We start from the raw sequence: 25,483 nt of genomic DNA, 5'->3' as shown, positions 1-25,483 counted from the left end.
ACCACTAGACCAGGGGTGGCCAAGTTCAGTCCTCGAGAGCCACATTATTGACACTCTTAGTTGTCTCCCTGCTCCAACACACCTGAATCCAATGAAAGGCTCATTAAAGGTCTGCTAACGAGTCTTTCATTGGATTCAGGTGTGTTGAAGCAGGGAGACAACTAAGAGTGTCAGGAATGTGGCTCTCGAGGACCGAACTTGGCCACCCCTGCACTAAACCATCACCTACCCAACACCTTTCCTGTTTTTAGTTTTATTTTTTAATTTGCATTTTCCATACTGTCACAATGTTTTCTGATATGGGGTTGTGCAAGTACACAGGAATTAAATTGATGTTTTCTTACCATAACTGTATTGGGGTACCTTCGAAACTAGGCTGCTATAGGTCAGAATTGGATTGGTGAAATACATGAGATATTAAAGCTGAAAACACAAGATTTTTCTGGTAAATGGTGGTGTTTATGATGGTGTTTATAGTTGGGACACTTAAATCCTTTGGGAGGGGCATAGCTCCATCAAACCTCACCTTTGAACACCTATCTCCTAAGCTGTTCCTTTTCTATTCCATGTTACACATTTAAAAATAAAGGCCCCATTATATAACATTTCATCATTCCAATACATGAAATCTCTGAAACCTCTGACAACCCCCCCTCCCCCCACTCCCAAAAAAAATTAAATTACTTGGAAGAACCCATTTGTGAAACAATGCTCTTATCCACTGCAATTACAACTACACAGCATGCCATTTACATTGCAATAATAAACCACTACAGACACAGAAGGGCTCAGTTTTTTCCTCGTAATTTTACTCAGGCCTCTTCAGATGTGAGTCTTTGGTCAACCTCCGATGTTGTAAGTACCCAACGGTTAGAACAAAAACAGGTCAGCTTCTATTAAATGCTTTATGCTGCTCAAAATGGAACCTGTTTTTTCAAGGTTGCTGTGATGACACTGAGTTTTGATAATGTGGCAGTCAAGAGCTTAGAGGGAGTTTCACACAGAGACACAGCACGTGTTTTCCCTCTGTCAATGGGCTTAGTAATGGGGTTACAAGGCCGTATTATTTGTTTGTCCCAAACACCCGTCTTAAACCAAGGAGAGGAGCTGTTTTCCCCATTTATCAGGTGCTTTTTGTTTTGGCACACAGGGGAATTTTGCTTCTTTTTGCTTGAATGAGTCGTGCCCGTCAATGTGGTGGCTCAGCAGCGCTTTGGTCCCTGATGATAGCTAAGACTGGAAGCATCTGCCTCATGTGGGACACAAAGCTGTAAAGAATTCTCCTTAAGATCGCTGACTTAGATTTGTAAACCATGTCAATGCTTTGATATAGACTTTGTTTCACTGTGAAATATTCAGTCATTTCCAGTTATCGCCATCACTGCCAGGACACCCGGCTGCTTAGTGACACTGGAACGACGACGGAAAACATAAACCTTCAGTTTTTATGGTACAAAGTGCACTTTATGGTACACAGTCATCTCGCTGAAAGCCTCATACATGGTTGCCTGGAGGCTTTTGTATATTTAAGAGGGCACTCCATTGTTTTTTTTTTTACATAACACTTTATCACCATAATTACAGCTACCCAAAAGTAAACAGACTTCCAACAATTTATGAACATATTAAGAATGTCTTTTTAATGATTGACTTTTGTTTATCCATGAGCAGTTGTACTGAAAGTGATTTTTTTAATCAAAGCTTTTCTGTTTTAAGCAACTAAGCAAATGAAAAAAAGCTGTTCAGAATATGACAGTAGCTTTGTTTCTCAAGTTCTCACCTGTTGTAAACCAATTAATAGTAAGCAAAGGGTGGAACTTAAAGGGGGACCCTGGAATTTTTCAACTTGGGCTCTATTTTTAGATGGTCTTGGGTTGTTACTAACAATGGAGCAGGTCTCAGCCTCATCATATTTAAATTCTGGGTCTGTTAGTTAAGCAAAGGGCTAGCTGCTAGCTATTACTTCTGATTTTTTTTATTTTGTTGTAAACCAATTAATAGTAAGCAAAGGGTGGAACTTAAAGGGGAACCCCAGCATTTTTCAACTTGGGCTCCATTTTAGATGGTCTTGGGTTCAGTTTTTCACTCAGGACAAAAAATATTTGAATCGTTGCAGTGTTGATTTAGCATTTAAACACCATCACAGGCTAAACAGCTGCATAATGTTATTGTATGGGGCAAGTGGAAAAAGTATCTGGGATTACAAGTATTACCAGTATTTGATGGCATGGAGGGGATCCATACAGTATTGATGTAAATGTGTACAAGATTACCTCACAAAATGTAAAGAAACATTTTAAAATGTCAGACTCTGCAGTTAGCTGTTTACCTTAGCCTCATGTCTGTTGCTTTTGACAACAGGAGTGAGCTTCTCACCACCAATCGAATTATAAGGACTCGGTGGAACAGTTAATATGTGTGTGACTGAACAAGTGATGCCGCTGGTAACTTTACTGAGTCAGTCTATGTGTTAAATGTTGCTGGGTTTTGTGAGTTTACAGTCGGTAAAGCACGTGATAGGCAGGAAGCAGGAGCAGGAGCTATACGCCAGTGATGTACGTTAGAATTTTTCCTGTTGTTATTAAAAAATGCAGGTAGAAGTGCTCGTAACTGGCGAACCGCTGGACATGACAGCAGAAAGTAAAGGGGAGGGTTCCAGCATGGAGCCAGACATACCAACAAAATGGCCGACAAAGATGCCACCTCCCACAACAAAGACACTCTTGTCTCTCTTTCTGCAGTTTGTGCAGTCGAGGTAGGTGATAAATATGAAACAGACAGAGTTGAAGCATCTAGTGACGTGCTAATGGGTGAAGCTACAGAGCTAACATAGGGAGACATAACATTGACAAACTCAAGTGCATAATAAGGCAGCCAGCTAATTGCAAAAACCAAAGTTGCTGCAATCAACAAAGCAGTCGCTTTTTTGTTGCGCCGGTCGGCGGTCAGTGTTCCCTTGCAGCGGTGGAGGTGAGAGATGATAAGGCCACAGTTGATGGCAATGCAGAGGAGAGGGGCAACATAATACACCAGAAAAGCAGGAACCAGGAACCCCAGCCACTCCCCGCGGCCAACTGACCACGTGCAGCCGCTGTCAAACTTGATGTAGGTGACTTTAGGCAGTGCCATGGCTACTGAGACCACCCAAACAAGAATCACAGCAAACAGCCTGTAGGAAACAAGGAGAAGGCATAGGTATACAGATTAGCCAGGTCAAGTTATAACCAAATGGGACTGAAGTTCTGGGCACAAGAAATGCAAAATCTACTAATCCAGAAGTCAGAAATAGTCAAAGAAGAATGGAAACTGTATACTCGTGGAAGTGAGGGTACACTGGCTCAATGTAAACTTACAAATTTATTTACAAATATTTCAAAGAAAGACATTTCATTTACATTTCAGAAAGTATGCATTTGAGGAAGCTTTCTTGAAATTTGTAAAAAGGATCTCCCAAGAAGCTACCTTAGCTTATAAAAGGAGTCCTAAGCACAAGATATATTACAATACAACAGTAAAAAAAAAAAAAAAAAACACCCACCACCCCAACCCCTATGGATGCATTAAGCACTCCCACACACACATTCATACAGTCTCACATTATCTGGAAGTGATATTGCACTTATATATTCACAAAGGTACATCATCAAACACATTAGATTATTTGCGGCAGCAATTTTTCTTACATTTACAGTCGTGACAGAGGCATTAAAAAAACAAGGTACAAAGACATTTAATTATAATACATTTGAATTTCATTGTTGTGTACATTATATACACATTGTTTTGTATTATTTACTATTAGGGTCTAGCCTGAGTATAATGTAACAACAAGTCATTTTTCAAAAGTTTCTTAAATATACTTAACGATACTGAGTTTTGTATTGTATCGTCAATTACATTCCACATCTGTGGACCTTTGCATGTAATGCTAAAATTAGTACATTTCAGTTTACGCTTTTTGCCTGATTTTTTTTTCTTGTGTTATATTCATGAGTTGGATAAGTAATTGGGATTAGTTGGCAAAGTCTTTCATTTCGCTTTTATGCTACATTATACATCATGCATGTGTTCTGAAATATGTTGCTCTCAGTTAGCTTCAGAAGCCTACGCCTATAAAAGAAAGGATCAGAGGGAGCATTATATTCGAACCAGGTTATAACATGAATCACTTTCTTTTGCAAAGCAATCAATTTATTGAGATAACTAGGATACGTGTTACACCATATAATATTGCAGTAATTCAAAAGTGGTTCAAATAAAGTTTGATAAAGTGTTATAAGAGCTTTGAGAGGGAGATAATGTCAAATTTTATAGAATAATCCAACATATTTCGATAACTTACTTGTCAATTCATCAATTTGTTTTTTAAAATATAAAAATTCATCAATATATATAACTAAAAATTTTATGTACTGTACTCTTTCAATGCCAATTCCATTAATCTCTATCTGTACATTTTCAATATTTATCCGAGATCTGTTAGAACGGAACATAATGTAGTGAGTTTTATTAATGTTTAAAGATAGTTTATTGCATTTGAGCCAAATGTCAACTTTAGTTAATTCTTTATTAACTGTGTTTTGGAGAAACTGAAGATTTTTATGTGATAAAAAAAAAGATTTGTGTCATCTGCAAAAATAATTTTGTGTAATATATCTGATGAATTTATAAAGTCGTTTATGTAAATAATAAAAAGAAGAGGACCTAATATGGATCCTTGTGGAACACCACATTTTGTTGTCTTGTATTGCGATTTACTGCTATATATCTGTACATAATGCTCCCTTTCAGACAGATAGCTTCTGAACCAACTGAGCGCAATACCTCTGACACCATAATGCTCAAGTTTCCCCAATAAGATGTTAAAATCTATAGTGTCAAATGCTTTTGATAAATCAAGAAATATCCCCACTCCACATTCACCTTTATCTATAGTATCATATATTTGCTCTATAAGATCAAGATGGCCATACATGTTGTTCTCTTTTTCCTGAAGCCATACTGAGATGTGGTGAGTATGTTCAATTTGTCCAAATATTCACTTAATCTGTTGTAAACAATTCTCTCGGATACTTTGGAGAGAGTAGGCAATACAGATATTGGACGATAATTATGCATATTATTTTTGTCCCCAATTTTATATACTGGGATGACTTTTGCTATTTTGATTTTTTTTAGGTACAACACCATGTATTAAGGACAAATTTATACAATAGGCAAGTGGTTCAATAATTTCATGAGCCACATATTTTATAATTTTACTACAAATACCATCCATCCCTTCAGTGCACGAACGTTTCAGTCCCACTATGATTTTAAGGACTTCAGCTTCATCAGTTGGTTTCAGGAAAAATGATTTAGAATAGTTACCTTTTAGATACAAGTGATATGTAGCACCCCCTGGTGGCCTTATAATCTTTGATCGCGATTCTCCTATGGAATTGAAATAATTGTTGAAGCTGTTGGCAAGATCTTCATTTGCCTGTTTGCATTTGGTGTCAGGAAGGACAGTTGTTTTTTTACCCCACTGAGAATTTTATTTACTACTTTCCAGCATTGCTTTTGGTCACCATGGGCAGCCTTCAAATCTTGTGAATTTTGATTTCTCTGACTTATTCTTATCAAGTTAGTCAGTTTATTTTATATTTACGATCCTGTCTTTGTTTTCATCAGTTGGCTTCTTAATAGAAAGTTTAAAAAGCTTATTTTTTGTTTTAATGGATTTCAGGATGCCCTTGGTAATCCATTTTTCCTGTTTACCAGAGAGTGTTTTGTTTACTTTTTCAGGTATAGTTTTGCTTATATTGTCAGATATCTCTTGTAGAAGTGTATTATAGGCATCATCTGGAGTATTACAATGATAAACAGAATTCCATACTTTTGCTTTAAGATGATCTTTGAGTGATCATAATACTTTAACTTTTGTCTTTTGGAGTGGTTCATTTAGGTGTCTTGTAATATCAACAAAAAGCACAACAGGAAAATGATCAGAGATACCCGACAGTATAACACCCGAGTCAAAGCGATGACATTATCAATGATTGATTTACTGGATTCGGTTTCCCTTGTATACAGATTAATTGTAGGAAAAAATGATGAAGCATAGATACAATTTAAAAATAAAATAAAACCCTAACCCTAAATAAAAATAAAATCTAACCCTAACCCTAACCCTAATGACATTATTATAATAATTGTTTTCATATGATATATGACATGATATGTGTGTGTATGTGTATATGTATGTATGAGATTTTACGATTACTTATATGATTAACGGCTGCATGAAATACTAATAGTGACAACAACACAAGGACAGGTTGAATTAATATATATATTTAATATATATACATTAAAGATAATTAAAAATAAAACACTGCACATTCAAGGATCCTGTCCATTCTAACCCTACATTTATGTCTGTGTGTTTTTAATGCACTACATTCCACAATGTTTTTAATGCACCATACAAGATGAGACCCACACATAGACAAAAAAAAGAAAAGAAAAAAGAATGGGTCAGATACAATGCAATAATCAATGTCACACTATTTTGAAAGGTTGTTTAATCGTTGTTGTTGCTGTGGCATGGATTGATGTTGTTATGATTATTGCTATTAATATACACAGATATGTGTTTTGTAGACGTGTGTGCATGTAAGTATGTATGTATGTGTATATATATATATATATATATATATATATATATATATATATATGTATGTGTGTGTGTGTGTGTGGGTATGTATGTATGTATGCATATGTATATATACCTCCTTGTGTATCATGTCTGTATTGTTTTATATTATATGGTTATTATCCTCATGCATTTATTTCTTTATATTACCGTTGTTGCCAGTGCTCGTTAATGCCTGTTTTGTTTTATGTTGTCATGTTGTCTTTGTCTTCTAATAAAGAAAAAAAAAAGATACAATTAAAAAAATCTATTTTTGCCACATTTTCTACGGCAAGATTGATGTTATAATCTCCTAGAAGAAAGCAATTTTTGTTACAATTATTTAGTGTATTAAGGAGTTCTGCCAAGCTATTTAAGAAAATATTTAAATCTGAATCTGGAGGCCGATATATTACTCCAACAATAATGTTTTATCATTTTTATATCTAGCTCAATAAACAGGGAATCCGAAAATCCATCATCTATAGTTAAGTCATCTCTGACTATTACAGAGTCATGTACATTAGCATATACACAGACACCACCACCCTGTCTACCTGTTCTGTTTCTATTGTATAATACATAACCATCAAGTTTAAGTGTGTCCAGATATGTTCTTTCATTTAACCATGTTTCACTGCATCCTATAATATTGAATTTATGATTAAGACTGGCTAAGTAAGTAAGTCATCGTGATGTTTAACTAGGCTTCTTGTATTAAGGTGTAGTATTGAGAAAGGATATTTATTAAACACTTATAAGTTTTCAGGTGAAGCCCTCTTGCAATTTATATTTTCAAAGCAATGCTGTTCAAGCACTTCATTTGATTCAATTGTCATGTCATCATACCCCATTAAATGCAAAAAAAAAATATATATACTCAACAAAAATATAAACGCAACACTTTTGGTTTTGCTCCCATTTTGTATGAGATGAACTCAAAGATCTAAAACTTTTTCCACATACACAATATCACCATTTCCCTCAAATATTGTTCACAAACCAGTCTAAATCTGTGATAGTGAGCACTTCTCCGTTGCTGAGATAATCCATCCCACCTCACAGGTGTGCCATATCAGGATGCTGATTAGACACCATGATTAGTGCACAGGTGTGCCTTAGACTGCCCACAATAAAAGGCCACTCTGAAAGGTGCAGTTTTGTTTATTGGGGGGGATACCAGTCAGTATCTGGTGTGACCACCATTTGCCTCATGCAGTGCAACACATCTCCTTCGCATCATCCGTGAAGAGAACACCTCTCCAACGTGCCAAACGCCAACGAATGTGAGCATTTGCCCACTCAAGTCGGTTACGACGACGAACTGGAGTCAGGTCGAGACCCCGATGAGGACGACGAGCATGCAGATGAGCTTCCCTGAGACGGTTTCTGACAGTTTGTGCAGAAATTCTTTGGTTATGCAAACCGATTGTTTCAGCAGCTGTCCGAGTGGCTGGTCTCAGACAATCTTGGAGGTAAACATGCTGGATGTGGAGGTCCTGGGCTAGTGTGGTTACACGTGGTCTGCGGTTGTGAGGCTGGTTGGATGTACTGCCAAATTCTCTGAAACGACTTTGGAGACGGCTTATGGTAGAGAAATGAACATTCAATACACGAGCAACAGCTCTGGTTGACATTCCTGCTGTCAGCATGCCAACTGCATGTTCCCTCAAATCTTGCGACATCTGTGGCATTGTGCTGTGTGATAAAACTGCACCTTTCAGAGTAGCCTTTTATTGTGGGAAGTCTAAGGCACACCTGTGCACTAATCATGGTGTCTAATCATCCTGATATGGCACACCTGTGAGGTGGGATGGATTATCTCAGCAACGGAGAAGTGCTCACTATCACAGATTTAGACTGGTTTATGAACAATATTTGAGAGAAATGGTGATATTGTGTATGTGGAAAAAGTTTTAGATCTTTGAGTTCATCTCATACAAAATGGGAGCAAAACCAAAAGTGTTGCGTTTATATTTTTGTTGAGTGTATATATATATTTTATGATATCCAATGTGTACATTCATTTGATACATATTTGATACATATGCAAAATTCATCTGGCTAAGTGCAATAAAAATGAAAAGCGAAAATGTCAGTGATACACCAAAATACAGTACTTCTAAAACTAGCAATAAAATAAACATACTAACCTAAACAGTAATCAGAGTTATACGATTTAAACCACCCTAATACTGCTCTGAAATAACAACACAACCTAATCCCTAATCTAAATTAAGTCTTCTTCAAGTTATTATACACGTAAGCACACACACACGAACACACACACACGTCTCTTCTTTTGAGCATCTTACTCTATGAGTAATCTTAGTGGGCTTTATATATATAAAACTAATAGGGTTGCCGGAAAAAAATCGATTCACGTCCGAATCACGATTCTTATTTATTACGACTCTGAATCGATCCAAAATGTCCAAGAATTGATTTTTAAAACGCATTTTTAAAACATTTTCTTGCTTACTCGCTGCATGTACTGTTTGTAAGGCAACGGCTTCCGTACTACAGAGTCCCCGCGAGGGGAGGGTCCGGCGTGCTTCAAACATTCGTGAGCTGCAGCTTAGCATGGCGGACGAAGAGCTAATTCAGCCAGCACCGTCTTTGCTTAAGGTAAATGTTTGGGCGCATTTTGGATTTTATTATTTGCTGCGTAAGAAGGAGCATGACATGACTTATGTAGTGTGCAAAATCTGCAAAATGAAAGTCAAGTACTTTGGAAACACTTCAAATCCGTAAGTCCACATGCTACGCAATCACCCGGAGCTAAAAGAGGTTGAGCAGCGGTCTCTGCCGACTACTGACCAGCGCGTCGCTAAACTGCCAGCCAACTCTGAACGAGCAAAGCAGATAAGTACATTTACATCTCGAATAACTTGATTAACCTTGTAAAGCTGCATTTTCTTAAACATAAACATTTTTTAAGTAATATAACTATTTTTCAGAGCTCTTTGAATCGAATATCGATTCTGAATCGAATCGTCACCCCAAGAATCGGAATCAAATTGAATCGTGAGTTGCTGTACGATTCATATCCCTAATAACTAATAATAATAATATAGACACATAACTTTAAAATGCAGTTGTTGCTCCGTGAAAAGTAATGGGTAAGCATTTCCTTCCTTTCTTTTGGAGCTGTGTGTGTGGTTTTTTTTTTTTGGAAATATTTAAATTAACTTCCTTCTTAATGGCTTCATAATAATGTAAGTAACACATAAACTCAAATCACATTACACAGTACTGTAATATTCCCAGATAAATGGAGCTACAACGTTGACTGTCAAATCTATATTTCATATGTTGTCTTTTCAGCAATGTCTTTGCACAGCTCCCCCAGAAAGTTGTGACTAGTGATGTAACTGTGTGCAATGTCTTCCCAATCACAACCATTAAACTTTGCAACTCCTTCAGAGTTGTCACGAATGAGCTGACACTCATCGTGTCCGTGCACCATCGCTGGGTTTATCAGCACGGCCCGCTCCAAGAAGATTTACCAAACTTTGACATTCCCTTTCCATTTAATATTGATTGAACTGAACCATGAGGGAAATATAACAAGCAAAATCATGTGGACAGCTTTAACCTGCTGACATATCAATAAAATAATGAGAGACAGACACTGAGTTCAGCTGACACCTGTCCAATTATGTTTGACCCCTTACAAAAAGGACCCCTTTAGCAAAAAGGAAAGTTTTAAGATTAGGCTTAAAACTTTCCTTTTTGTTAAAGCTTATAGTTAGGGCTGGATCAGGTGACCCTGAACCATCCCTTAGTTATGCTGCTATAGACTTAGACTGCTGGGGGGTTCCCATGATGCACTGAGTGTTTCTTTCTCCTTTTGCTCTGTATGCACCACTCTGCATTTAATCATTAGTGATTGATCTCTGCTCCCCTCCACAGCATGTCTTTTTCCTGGTTCTCTCCCTCAGCCCCAACCAGTCCCAGCAGAAGACTGCCCCTCCCTGAGCCTGGTTCTGCTGGAGGTTTCTTCCTGTTAAAAGGGAGTTTTTCCTTCCCACTGTCGCCAAGTGCTTGCTCACAGGGGGTCGTTTTGACCGTTGGGGTTTTTACGTAATTATTGTATGGCCTTGCCTTACAATATAAAGCGCCTTGGGGCAGCTGTTTGTTGTGATTTGGCGCTATATAAATAAAATCGATTGATTGATTGATACACAAAAGGGACAACACACAAAAAGTGTCGTCATCCCTCGACTCTTGGACTAGTTTGGATGTAGTTGCACTTTAAATTGAAGTCGACAGTCTGCACTTTGGCTCATATTCAGTGTTTACTTTCAACTCTAATATATAAAATAATAAAAACTTTGTCAAAGTCCAAATGCACAGTACGTAGACTGAAGTGTTTATCAAACACTGTGTGCACTACTTTTCTTGTTCAGTTTACTGTTAGGTCGGTGCAATAAACAGTGAAATAATTCATGTTACAGCAAGCACTGACCGTCAGTGACCTCAAATACCACATTAAACTGCATTGGTGGATAAATGTGAAGCTATAATTGGAAATCAGGTTCACTGGCAGCATCCGTGCTTTTGGATTCCTCTGCAGAAATGTGTTACCCTCTACTACTGTATGCACACTGACTCATCACATGAGCAAACACCTGTCACACAGTTCTACACAGTTTTGTTTTGCAAATAAATAACCTGAGGATGAAGCAGGTCTCCAGGGTGTCATTTGAACGCAGTTCAGAAAGAGTTAAAGAACTGTGATATAACTTCGTGTGTGTAAGTAGCTCCTATTCACCTTATTCAGCCCCGCCCACTTTTACAACAGAGGCATTTCTGTTTTGTCTTAGGACTTCCAGTGAGTGATGTTTTCAATAGGGTTGGGTATCGAGAACCGGTTCTTTTCGGGTATCATTAAGAATTGATTCGATCCACCAACATCAGTAGCCTTTTTACTTAATAATTCCCTTATCGATCCTTCAGAGCGGCCATTGTTTTTCAGGGTGTTTGTTGGGAAAAATGTTAATTTCTCTACGTTGATTGCAGACCCTGCAGCAGCTCTGTAATCCACCGCTTCTGCAGCGTGACTCCACTTTGAAGTGTGAACCAATGAAGCAGTGCTTCGATCCGCTGGCTCGTTGGTTCTTTGATTGGGTGCTCTTCAGAAGCGGCAAGTCTGCTTCTTAATCCCTCTCAAAGCCATTAAAATATGTCAATTGTGAGTCACTTTTGTGTGGATTAAAGTCACTAACTGGGACTCTTGTCTTGTTGCAGTCAAGAAATGAGAATCGTCCTCCATTCCGTTGGCACAGCTCCAAACGCTGTGCCGCTCTCTCCCAAGACAGAGTCCGGTCGGAATTAATAACCTCAAAACGAATTGCCACTTGAAATAAAATGACACCTCTTTCCAAACGCTGTAATACAGACAATAAACTACAATCAACTAAAACTTTTTCCCTCCCAAAATGAGACATCCTGCATTTTTTATGAATTACATCCTGACATGCAGTGCAGCCAGCTGCAAGAGCTTTTGACAAAAACTACAGATTTTGTTTATTTCTATTTATGTCCAGAGATCAAGGATCCACCATGTAGAGTTTATTATGTTTATTATTATGAGTTTAAGGAACTGATTATGTATGCCGATATTGTTAACTACATTGTCTTGTCACTTGGTGTGGACGGTTTAGCTATGAGGAACAATAAAAGCTCAGAAGTCTATCAATACTACCCAACAAGTAGTACCACCATAATGCCAAGATTACGTAACGTTAATATACGTATGGTGTTATTTCATGCAGTGCTTGGTTGTATCAACGCCAGAAAATGAGTAAATTAGATAACAGCTAACACTACAAACACAGCTTACCCGTTTGCCTCACTAGCATCCACCGTGGCTTCTACAATGGAGCGTTGTAGCCCAACCATTTCTCTGTGTAAAGATCCAGTGGTGTGGATTTCCACAAAATAAAAACAACAGACATAGGCAGCGCCTTTAGCCAGAACCGGAGATCCTTGTTTTTCGACAGGAGAGGGAACAAGTTAATGTTGGTCCACAGCACTCAGATCTCTCCTTTCCATCTTCAAAACATCGTTCTGAAAGTGATAGTTTCCTCTTCTTCCAGTTGTTATGGCACTCACGAACTGAACAATAAATGCTGCTCATGTTCGGACACTTCTAGCGTACTGTGTTCCCACGTAACTAATCATTAGACACGCTGGCAAACCGGAAGTTGCTTGAAAAATGGAGCCGCCTACCCCGACTTCTTGAATAATGTGAATACGAGGTTGTTAAGGATTTTATATATATATATATATGTTATCACTGTTAAACATTTGTACCTTCGTCTTCTTTCTTATGAAAACGGTGTTGTGCTGTTTGCACCTAACCCCGAGAATGTATGTGTTATTCAACCTTGTTTTAGCATGCTGGGGTCAATCTGAACTGGGAATGAAGAGCTGGATATACTTATTATTATTATTATACAACTTGTTTTTGTAGCCGCTAACGACTGGGAGTGAAGCATGACGGGGTCAGTCATGAACTGGGAGTAATAGACCTGAAGGTTGTTTTTGACTGTTGTGACGTGATGCTTAGTGTGAAGACCAGGACGCTCCAGGCAGATGCACAACAGCTGATAACTGCAACAGACGAACGAGATGTGCTGACCTCCGACGATAAGAGTAAAAGAAAGAAACTGTTTGTCCTTACAGCTGCGCTTATTGACGTATGTGTTTATGTTACGGGAAGAAACTTGTCTCGCGTTGTCCCCCCCCCCCCTTAGGACAAGTTTTATGATGTAATGAGGGCATCTCTAATAAAAAGAGCAGGAGCACAGGCCAGACTTTAGTGTAGCTTTGGTGTACAGCCTGGCCGCACTCCGCGCGTGATTAATTTGACTTTCTGTCTCACTGGTGTTTCTTGACTCTGTTTGTCTTATCAAAGGTTTTAAGAATGTTTGGAGGAGAAAATACCCAACATTGACTGGGGGCTACGTCCGGGATCTCAACAATACCGGAGGTGTCCAGCGGAGGTCGTCAAGTCCAGACGTAAATCCTTGGCCAAGGTCCGATCGATTGATCGTGTCTGCAATTGTCGACCACCGTTGGCATCGTCTGGTTGACGAGATTTTCCCGAAGAAGACAGACAGGAAGTCGAGTCAGTGAGTAAAATTTCTTTGTAAACAGTACTGAGTGAGTGGTGATCAGATCACATAAACAGTTAAATTCCGCAAGCGATGATACAGAATCGTCTGTTAATGCAAAGCAGTTAAACTCTGTAAGGAGGGTGCGGACTCCTCTGTTTATATACGCGTACCGGTAGGGGATAAAAGTGATCACAAAAAACAGTTAAACTCCGTAAGCGATGATACAGAATCGTCTGTTAATGAAACACAGTTAAACTCTGTAAGGAGGGCGGACTCCTCTACGGTTGCGAGGGACGCACGTAGTTAAATTCCGGAAGGAGGATACGGACTCCTCTGTTTTAATACGTAAAGGAAATCCCGGGTAGAAATACGTGCACTGTAAAAAAGCAGTTAAATTTGGCAGGGACGGCGGAGTCCCCTAATGCAGGACATTAGTTAAATTTCACGGGAGGGCGAGCTCCCCTGGCATAAGAATACGCGTACGATTATTAAAAGTGTTTCTATGTGTAAACAGTGTTTTGTGTAAGTGTAAATAACTGTGTGAAAGTGTAATACTTTGGACAACGTTAGTGACAACCGTGCGTGTGGAAGCAGCAGGCAAGTGATTCCGCTTCCTACGGGGAGGTGAAAGGAATCAACCACACGACGGCAAATTAATTGTCACGTCCAAAGAAAGTGTGAAAACTTCAGATTTAGAACACCCTAGGTGTGCCCCCGTCTGAAGTCCAAATTATAACAAGGGATAATAAAAATGGGGGGTAAGACGTCTAAAAATAAGGAAAATTTATCAACTGACGACTGGAAATTTATGGAAGCAAAAAAATCCAAAAGCAACAAAGAAATTGGAGACCTGGATAAATAAACATGACTTTGACGGACGACTGAACCTGATCAGTATACAGAAGCTAAAGAAGGAGTTAGAACAGCAACATAAAGGTGATGAGAAAAAGATGCAGAAAGTAGGGGCAGATTTAGTGGCATTTTGGGAGGAGGAAGCAGAGAACAGACAGAAGGGAGCAGAGAAGCGACGATTAGAGAAAGCAAGGAAAAAGAAAGCTGTAGGTAAGGCAGAAGAAGATGTGATAATTCAGCACAGAGAACCAGAACAGCCTCAGAAACCACCGCCGGCTGGATCGTCGGTGACAACAACACCTTTATCTCCTCTACCAGAGGATGACGATGTACCGCCACCACAGTATGATTTGGCAGTAAAACCTAAGGTAAAAAGTGAAAAACCAGAAAAACCAGAAAAACCAGAAAAACCACAAACACGCAGTCAAGCGAAAGTGCCTACAGCCCCTCCCATGGTGGAACACAGTGACCAGGGAGGTGCCTATCCTATGATAGAAGTACCAAATCCTCGTGCAGGAACAGCAGGACAGCGATCAACCATGCTCGTATATCGAACATGGAATGCTGATGATATCAAAGCAGCAGTCGACATGATACCATCGCCACATGTCGATATTGAGGGATTTATGCAGGATATAGAAAACATTAGAAATTCTTACCACCTTAGTGGACCTGAAGTCCAACAGGTGTGGATGAAAGCATGTGGCCCTAAAATGGAGTCAGATACGCGGAGACTGGAATCCTGCAGACCAGGATGGCGTACCATTGCCACATGATGATCCAGTCTTGAAAACAAGAGTGGAAGCTATGATTACACGTGCAAAAGGTGTGTTAGGACCAAAGATAAATTATACTGAAATTACCAGGACAACTCAGAAAGAAGGAGAACCATGGATAGAGTTTAGATGCAGATTTAGAGTCCATAGTGGCATATTGCCAGGAACACCAGTGTATGAAAACAAATTGAAAAATATTTCACCTGTGAAGCTGACAATGACTGATTTGATTCATGATGGCAACTCAACAGCTGTCATAACAGTAACAGGTGCCACTGAAGATGTTTTAAAATTGAGATTCACAGGTATGCCATTACATGTGTCACTTTGTAAACCATATTTGACAGAATGGCAAGAATTGGGACTGACAGTCATAACAGCTTTGTCAGCCACTGATTGGAGCAGAGTTGGACCACGAACGGAGTTCAGTCCATCAACTAAATTGTATAAAGTGCCAGTTAATGTCTCATTGGTGCTGACAGCTGGAACACACATTGATGTGTCCACTTCACAATCCTGAGTGTTTCAGTTGAGTCCTGAAGAAGATGATCTTCTCTCTTCGGTACCATCAGGATTGTGGACAACAGGTCCTTCAGACGTAGGACTGATAAAAAATGCACAACCTGTAGTTATAAGACCAAAAACAGAATACAGACCATGTGTAAGACAGTATCCATTGAAACCTGATGCAATTGAAGGAATCAGGCCAGTAATAGAGAATTTATTAACAGCAGGAGTAATAGTGCCATGTCCAGATTCACCATGTAACACACCCATATCTCCTGTAAAAAGGCTCCGCCCTCAGTGGGGTGGAGAATGATTCAAGATCTGCAGGCAGTAAATGCTGCTGTGATTAAAAGAGCACCATGTGTTCCAGAACCACACACCTTGTTAAATTTGCTGAGACCAAATTCTAATAGTTTCTCAGTAATTGACATAAGTAATGCATTTTTCTCTGTGCCAGTACACCCAGATAGTCAATTCTGGTTTGCTTTTACCTTTAAAGGACAACGATATACATTTACCAGATTACCGCAGGGTTACGCAGAGAGTCCAACTATTTATTCTCAAGTCATGTCAGCATGTTTAGCTAATTTCGTTCCACCGGCAGATAGCCAACTATTGGTGTATGTTGATGACATTTTGATTGCCTCTGACACACGAGAAAACTGCATAACTGACACAGTAGCATTATTATGTTTCTTATTTGATAATGGCCACAAAGTGAGTAAAAACAAAGTTCAGTTGTGTAGGGATAAAGTAAAATATTTAGGACATGAATTATCAGCCACAGGGCGCACGATCCTGTCTGACAGAAAGGAAGCAATTTTGCACGCTCCAAAACCACAAACCAAAAAGCAGATGATGTCATTTCTTGGACTGACTAATTACTGCAGGGCATGGATTCCCTGCTATGCAGAATTGACTAGTCCACTTTCTGATTTGATGTACAAGGATGATATTTCAATGTCAACCGTGTTGGAATGGAACAAAGATGCTGAGGAAGCTTTTGTAAAAGTAAAACAAACATTAGTGTCATCCACAGTTTTGGCACTACCAGATTATAGTAAACCATTCATTCAAACAGCTGATTGTAAGAATAAGTTCATGACTAGTGTTTTGGTTCAAGTGTATGGCTCAAAATTGAGGCCAGTTGCCTACTACTCATCTAAATTGGATGCAGTGGCAAGTGCTCTACCACCATGTGTACAGGCTGTTGTTGCAGCCTCTATGGCTGTTCAAAGTAGCAGTAATGTTGTTCTATTCCATCAGTTGACACTGAAAGTTCCACATGCAGTTTCTGCACTTCTGTTGCAGACAAACATGAGCCTTTTGTCCCCAGCAAGACATCTTTCGTGCATGTCCTTGCTATTATCACAACCACACCTTACGGTAGAGCGCTGTACAACATTGAATCCATCCACATTGATACCTTTACCTGAGGATGGTGAGCCGCACAATTGTCTTGATGTAGCTACGGTCTGTACGAAAGCACGCCCAGACCTCCAGGACACACCCATCCCAAACAGTACAATTGTGTATGTGGATGGTTCTTCCACTAAAAACGCTTATGGACAAACACAATCTGGATATGCTGTTGTCACAAATTCAGAAGTATTGGATTCTGCTTCATTGCCATCCTCATTTTCAGCACAAGCAGCTGAATTAGTTGCTTTAACTGCAGCTTGCTATCTGTTTAAAGGTACGGCTGTATCAATTTATACAGACAGCCAGTACGCTTTCAGCACAGTGCATGTGTTTGCAAAACTGTGGGAAGAGCGTGGAATGGTGACATCATCTGGAAAGCCAGTGACTCATGCCACTCTCCTAACTGCACTACTGAAGGCTGTGAAATTGCCTAAACAAATTGCTATATGCAAATGTGCGGCTCACACCAAGGGCTCTGACAGTATTTCAAAAGGAAATGATTTTGCTGACAGAGCAGCAAAAGAGGCAGCAGCAGCTTCTTCTATTTTTGTTGTACAGGAAACCACTCCAGATTTGCATTTAGGTCATACACTGCTTGCTGACATGCAACAGCAGGCAACTGAAAGAAAAACAGATGTGGATAAATAAAGGAGCTACGTATGCAAATGATTTGTACGTATGCCCACAAAAGAAACCCATATTGCCAAAAAATATGTTTAAATGGGCAGCTATTATGAGCCATGGCGTGACGCATGTCTCATCAGGGGGTATGATATCGCAATTGCAATCTATTTTTTGTCTTTATGGGTTCGATGCATATGCAAAACAGCATTGTAAAGCATGCATGACATGTGCAAAACACAATTCACAAGGCAATTTGAGACCCCAAAGAGGCAAATTTCCAACACCACAATATCCCTTTCAAGTGATTCACATGGATTATATACAGCTGAGTAAACATGAAGGGAAGGAATTTTGTTTAGTCGTAATTGATGCCTTCTCAAAATGGGTAGAATTGTTCCCTACAAAACATGCAGATGCACTTACAGTGGCTAAGGCATTGTGCAAAGACATCATTCCACGATTTGGAATACCAGAAACAGTTTATTCAGATAATGGAGCGCATTTTGTTAATACAATAGTGCAATACGTAGGAGAAGCGCTACAGGTCAATCTCAAAAATCATTGTGCTTATCATCCACACAGTGCCGGATTAGTGGAAAGGACAAAGGGCACAATAAAAATAAGATTAAGGAAATGTATAGAAGAGACAAAACGAACCTGGATTGAATGTTGGACCTAGTAAAATTGTATATGAGAATAACACCAACACCATCAGGGTTAACACCATTTGAGATACTTTATGGACGACCATATCGTCTACCAATTTTGACATGGATACTAAAACAGCAGATGAGGAACAAACATTAGCAAATTTTATGAAAAAGACATTAACACAGAAAGAGATAACTTAAACACATTTACTGCCGAATAATTTTGATCTTCCACAGGACGGCCTTCCAGTAGTCTAGCCAGGAGACTGGGTGTTCATCAGAGTGATTAAGAGGAAGAACTGGTCCAGTCCTCGTTGGGAAGGTCCATACCAAGTGCTGTTAACAACACCAACTGCAGTAAAGATAGCGGAGAGATCAACGTGGATACATCACTGTAAGATACAGCGTGTGTTGGTGGCCTCCACAGTGTAAGGGGAAGTCTGGCTACAAAGGGAGTCTATTTAATTAGCAATAGATTGTCTCAATGCCAGTGAAGCAGGGAGATCCTTGCACTGTTAGGTGAGGTGGTTAACAACACTGTATCCTAGCAATCATGACTGAACTACAGCAGACCCCGGAGCGGCGTGCTCAGCGCCGCCGCTGCCGGACTGTTGGTAGGGCAGCCGGTTGCGTTGTGATCTTAGTGTGTTTCGTGCTCCTCGGATTCCTGGCCTGGTGGTTGACCCAAGAATTGCAGCTCACTGTGGACCGAGCCAGAGAACAACGAATTACGTTACTAATTGTTATGTTTGTTCGCAAATACCTATATCCTCAACACACCCAGCTCTGACGGCTAAACCGTACCCTGCTAGGGTGACAGAACGTCTTATCATACGGATGCATAATCAAACTGTATTTCGGGGGCAGTTCTAACACCACTTGCCTCAGTGCAACCACTTATATGATAGGGATTTCAACAGAGGACGTACAAGCGTGCCCAAGTGCTGCTCCATTGACTAGACTGAAGGGAAACGCAAAAATATCATCACGTTAAATTGTCATCACAACGGCCATTCCCAAATTGCTTTTACGGGACAGGGAATAAAACTGTAGGTAAAATTAAGAAACGTCTGTGTACCCAAACGTATGTTTTATCAAATAATTTAAGCCTAGCCAAAACATAATATGTGGATGGTACTTATCTTCATCACATTGGACGGGGATGTAATTATACAGGCTCCTGTCCATGGGGAACGGATGAATCATGTGCTTATGTTAGTAAGTTTTTGCTACCACCTGTAAATGGTACTCCGGTGTATGATGACATCTATTGGCTTTGTGGTTCCAGACTGTACATGAGTCTCCCACCAAATTGGGGTGGTGTGTGTGCACCTACCCAGGTGACTGACCATACATATGTGGTAGGACCTCCACAGAGAAGAATGGCAGCACCAGACGGAGGAGATTGATATACCCAGATGTGTTACCACATGATCACATGTGGGGCTCGGATGTACTAAAGGACCAAAAAATTGTGGTCTGTAGGAGATAAAATAGCACATTCATTGTTCCCCTGGATAGGAGTGGAAAAAAATTCATTAATGATTGAAACTCTGAATTATCGATTGGGTCTGTTTATGAATGTAACTAAAAAAAATAGTAGCAGCTCAAAACACTGAAATAGATGCTTTACGTACCATGGTGATGCAAAATCGCATGGTTTTAGACTTGCTTACTGGTTCACAGGGAGGAATTTGTGTTCTGCTGAACACAACATGCTGTACTTTCATCCCAGACTCCATTCATTCAGTGGATATGCAGGACGCATTGGAAGAGCTGAATAAACTTTGTGATGCAATGCATAAAGACACCCTAGCCGTGAACCGGTGGGATCCCTGGTCCTGGTTGACTTCAGGACCATGTTGGCAGTTACTATTGAAAATGGTGACACCAGTTATTATAGTCCTAATTCTGATTGGACTTTGCATGTGTTGTGTGATCCCTTATATCAAAACAATGGTTGGCAAAATGGTGTCAAATACATTTGTACAGTGTAATCTGGCCTTCCAACAAACTATGCCAAAATATCAAGCATTGAAACAGTCAGACCTTAGTGGAGAAAACTGTAATGACTGTACTGAGAATTATGATGATATTAAAAAGCTCACAACTCCAGTTCAAGCTTGAACTGTTGACGTGATGAGTTAACACACTCTTAGCCTATGAAGCTTTAGCTGAAAAAGTAATAAGACAAGTGGTGTAGTCGAATAATACAGAAAAACGGTTCATTTATACCAGTCAGCCGAAGTGATGTATGGTGGTGGTGTGGTGATAACAGAATCTTTGACAGACTGCCACGAAATGTGTCAGGTTATTGTGCATTAATATCATTATTGTTACCCATGACCCCTGAAAACGTTACGACATATGCAGCCTCTCTTATTCCTGAGGATTGGCAGAAAGGCATAGCCAGACATAGAGTAAAAAGAGATTGGAAAGGAGTAGGAAATCCAACATATATTGACGCAATAGGAGTCCCCAGAGGAGTGCCTGACGAGTATAAACTGGTTGATCAAATAGCAGCTGGATTCGAATCTTCCATCTGTTGGTGGTGTTCAATTAATAAAAACGTGGACAGAATAAACTAAGTTAATAAACAAACTAACTAAGCTGGGTGATGCCTACTATATGTTTAACAGGTGATAAACAGGTGGGAAATGTTAAGGATTTTATATATATATATATATATATATATATGTTATCACTGTTAAACATTTGTACCTTCGTCTTCTTTCTTATGAAAACGGTGTTGTGCTGTTTGCACCTAACCCCGAGAATGTATGTGTTATTCACCCTTGTTTTAGCATGCTGGGGTCAATCTGAACTGGGAATGAAGAGCTGGATATACTTATTATTATTATTATACAACTTGTTTTTGTAGCCGCTAACGACTGGGAGTGAAGCATGACGGGGTCAGTCATGAACTGGGAGTAATAGACCTGAAGGTTGTTTTTGACTGTTGTGACGTGATGCTTAGTGTGAAGACCAGGACACTCCAGGCAGATGCACAACAGCTGATAACTGCAACAGACGAACGAGATGTGCTGACCTCCGACGATAAGAGTAAAAGAAAGAAACTGTTTGTCCTTACAGCTGCGCTTATTGACGTATGTGTTTATGTTACGGGAAGAAACTTGTCTCGCGTTGTCCCCCCCCCCCCCCCCCCTTAGGACAAGTTTTATGATGTAATGAGGGCATCTCTAATAAAAAGAGCAGGAGCACAGGCCAGACTTTAGTGTAGCTTTGGTGTACAGCCTGGCCGCACTCCGCGCGTGATTAATTTGACTTTCTGTCTCACTGGTGTTTCTTGACTCTGTTTGTCTTATCAAAGGTTTTAAGAATGTTTGGAGGAGAAAATACCCAACAGAGGTCTATTAGAAAAGTATCAGACCTTATTATTTTTTTCAAAAACCATATGGATTTGAATCATGTGTGATTGCGTCAGACAAGCTTGAACCCTCGTGTGCATGCGTGAGTTTTTCCACGCCTGTCGGTTGCGTCATTCGCCTGTGAGCAGGCTTTGAGTGAGGAGTGGTCCACCCCCTCGGCGGATTTTCATTGTCAGGAAATGGCGGAATGATTTGGGCTTTTTTTTTTCCATCAGAATTTTTTCAGAAACTGTTAGAGACTGGCAGCTGGAAACCATTCGAAAAATTTATCTGGCTTTCGGTAAAAATTTTACAGGCTTCACAGAGAATAAGGACTGTTACTACAGCTTTAAGGACGGCTTTAAGGACGCTCGGCGTGCCGCGCTCCGTGCCGCCATCGAGAGCCACAAATCACCGGATCATTACTAAACAGATGGCTCTGTGGATCCGAGATCATCGTGTGCAGTTTCTCTGGTTATCACAAGAGCTGGACATCAGCCATTTTCCAGCAGATTTCACTTTTAACAAAAGATTTTGTCATGGAAAGCCGAGCGGAGGATTTCTCGTCACGACCGATCTTGATTGCAAACCTTATCACGACAAAAATGAAACACTAGTTTCTAATCTCTGGAAGGTAGACTACGAGCTACAACCTTATTTTTATCCATACGAACTGTCCTCTGAACTGGAAAAATATCGGAACGAGCAGCCGGCTGAGAAACGGAAGTGTAGGGACCATCTACAAAGTGCAAACAAAAGGAGATGCCAGAAAAAATATTTTAAAATATAAGGTGTGGTGTCATGAAATTCACTGGACACATCCAGTGAATTATTTCATTCTGCTCATTCAGTCGCTGAGATAGATGAGGACTGGAGTGTGCAGTTTTAAGTAGAAATGAGGCGATAATCAGTGAATTGCTGCTGATGCTTTGAAATGACCCATGTGCAATGAAGGCAGGGTGAACCAATTTTTAGGGATGGGGCAGTTTTGTCGGCGACACCAGCTTATTGGCTCACTTTGGAATGCTAGGGTTTGAGGTGGAACAAACATGAGCTAAGCTATGATACCTGAAAATAACCAGTAATAGAACGAATTAAACAACATGACTTCTTCGATGATCTGTTAGTAAAATTATGCCAGATATTTGCAATCAAATGCTCAGAAAAGACAGACACAGTCGGTTCACAACAGCTAGCAGCCGCCGTTCGCAGTCTCTATGACTAGACCAGTCTGCAGTCACCGTACGTCAAACGCTACCTGTCACTTAAAGTGACCATGCTCCTAAGCCACTTTATTAGGTACACCTTGCTAATCACGGGTTGGACCACCTTTTGCCTTCAGAGCTACCTTAAGTCTTCATGGCTGTTGGAAACATTCCTCACAGATGTTGGTTCATATTGACATGATAGCATCATGCAGTTGCCCATTCAACCAGTCTGCCCATTGACCTCTGACCTTTGACATCATCAAGGCATTTTTGCCCACACAACTGCTGCTCACTGGATATCTTCTCTTATTCGGACCACTCTCTGTAAACCCTATAGATGGTTGCATGTGAAAATCCCAGTAGATCAGCAGTTCCTGAAGTACTCTGACCAGCCCATCTGGCACCAACAACCATGCCAGATTCAAAGTGACTTAAATCCTCTTTCTTCCCTATTCTGATGGTCAGTTTGAACTTCAGCACATTCCTGACGCAACTCCACATTACATGGAGAAATGTGGCAGGGGTGGGATTTGAACCCGGAGTCTTCTGAACTGAAACCAAGCGCATTAACCCCTTGGCCACCACCCCTGACACACACACACACATATATATATATATATATATATATATATATATATATATCAATCACAGCAAAATCTATCGTCTTTCAATACTTCATAAAACCAATTTTTGCTTGACAAGTGATACTCACATTTGGTTCATGCTAGCGGGCGGTCTTGTCTGCGGTGAAACAATGCGATACCTCAGCACTGACAAGACTACCAGGCTGAAAATATCCACACCTGCTGTCAACGAGGTCATGAACCCCAGGAAGATGCAAGTCCCCCCACCAAGCTGCCAGTTCTGGAAACTGGCACTCAGGAACACACAAGGCAGTGTAAGCAGGGTAGCCAGATCTGCCAGGCTAAGGTTGAGGAGCATGATGGAGCTCGGCTTGGACCGGCTACGGCGGTTCCTCACCAGCACCAGCCACAGCAGTAGGTGACCACTGACCCCGACCAGAAGAGAGACCAAGCTGACAACTGGCAGCACCAGGTTGAAGGTGATGGTGGTGTTAGTGGATACGACGTTGAACAGCAGGTTTACTAAGGCAGGCATGGCGAAGGCAAGGCTGTGTCAACATGAGAGGACTGGAGAGACTGAAGGGGGGTGGAGAAAGAAAGAAAGAAAGAAAAACAAGAGAAAAGATGTGGATTACAAACAACAGGGGAAAGGCATGACTGAAGATAATAAAGATGTTATGGAATGACTCCCAACAAATAAGAATGCTACGCAGACAAAATCTTAGCGGAGACATGCAGAGTGATGACAATTTAGAGGGCTCATTTCAATAATTAACTACTGCTCATGTATTATTCACAACAGCTGCTGCACAGCTCCAAAATGACCTGCTATTCAGAGCTCGCCAGGTCCTTCCTGTGACTGACTTGCCTGATGAGTCAGACAAGACAATCTCATCACCCTTTGGTTCTTAGGAGATGTAACCAAAGAATACTGCGGCATCAAAAAAAGTCTGAGAAATCGCGACATTAATACGGCAGCTCGCCTTGGTCAGAATGTGACGAACAGGCAAACACAAATCACACAAATACAACAGAGATTGTTTGTTCCCGGGGGGGACGTAAAGCACAGAATTAAATGTAACTCCAATATGTAAAATTTGCTCTGACAATTATTTTATAGTCCTGGGGAATATATATACGAGGTGTATTAGATAAGAAACAGACACTTTTATTTTTTTTTAACTATATGGATTTGAATGACGTGCGATTACATCAATCATGCTTGAACCCTCGTGCGCATGCGTGAGTTTTTTCACGCGTGTCAGTGACATTATTTCCCTGTGGGCAGGCCTTGAGTGAGATGTGGTCCAGCCCTCTCGGCTGAATTCCTTTGTTTCACACGCTGCTCGAGATGGCGCGTGTTGCTTTATCAAAATTTTTTCTGGACCTGTGAGGAATATCCGAGTGGACACTATTCGAGAAATTTAGCTGGTTTTTGGTGAAAAGTTTAACGGCTGATGAGAGATTATGGGGTGTTTCTGTCGGTGTAAGGACTTCACACGGAGCGGGACGTCGCGCAGCGCTTCCAGGCGCCGTCGTCGGCCTGTTTCGAGCTGAAAACATCCTAATTTAAGGCTTAATTCACCCAGGACGTCGTGAGAGAACAGAGAAGATTCAGAAGAGGCCGGCATGAGGACTTTATGCGGACATTCCACTGTTTAAGGACATTTTGTAATGAAAGACATGCGC

General features: G+C 40.3%; 1 protein-coding gene across 1 annotated transcript; it reads right to left on the bottom strand.

Moving 5' to 3' along the window:
- Window positions 1-2,006: 2,006 nt before the first annotated feature.
- si:ch211-119o8.4 (galanin receptor type 1) lies at window positions 2,007-24,350 on the bottom strand. The gene is made up of 2 exons (XM_034183338.1): window positions 23,923-24,350; window positions 2,007-3,169 (listed from the first exon to the last, which is right to left on the bottom strand). The coding sequence occupies exons 1-2, from the start codon at window positions 24,327-24,329 to the stop codon at window positions 2,464-2,466; spliced, it is 1,113 nt and encodes a 370-aa protein (XP_034039229.1). The 5' UTR covers window positions 24,330-24,350; the 3' UTR covers window positions 2,007-2,463.
- Between the last annotated feature and the right edge of the window lie 1,133 nt (window positions 24,351-25,483).

This window comes from Thalassophryne amazonica, chromosome 12, assembly GCF_902500255.1.
Source record: "Thalassophryne amazonica chromosome 12, fThaAma1.1, whole genome shotgun sequence".
Classification (NCBI taxonomy): Eukaryota; Metazoa; Chordata; class Actinopteri; order Batrachoidiformes; family Batrachoididae; genus Thalassophryne; species Thalassophryne amazonica.
This window is presented reverse-complemented; position numbering and strand designations above follow the sequence as displayed.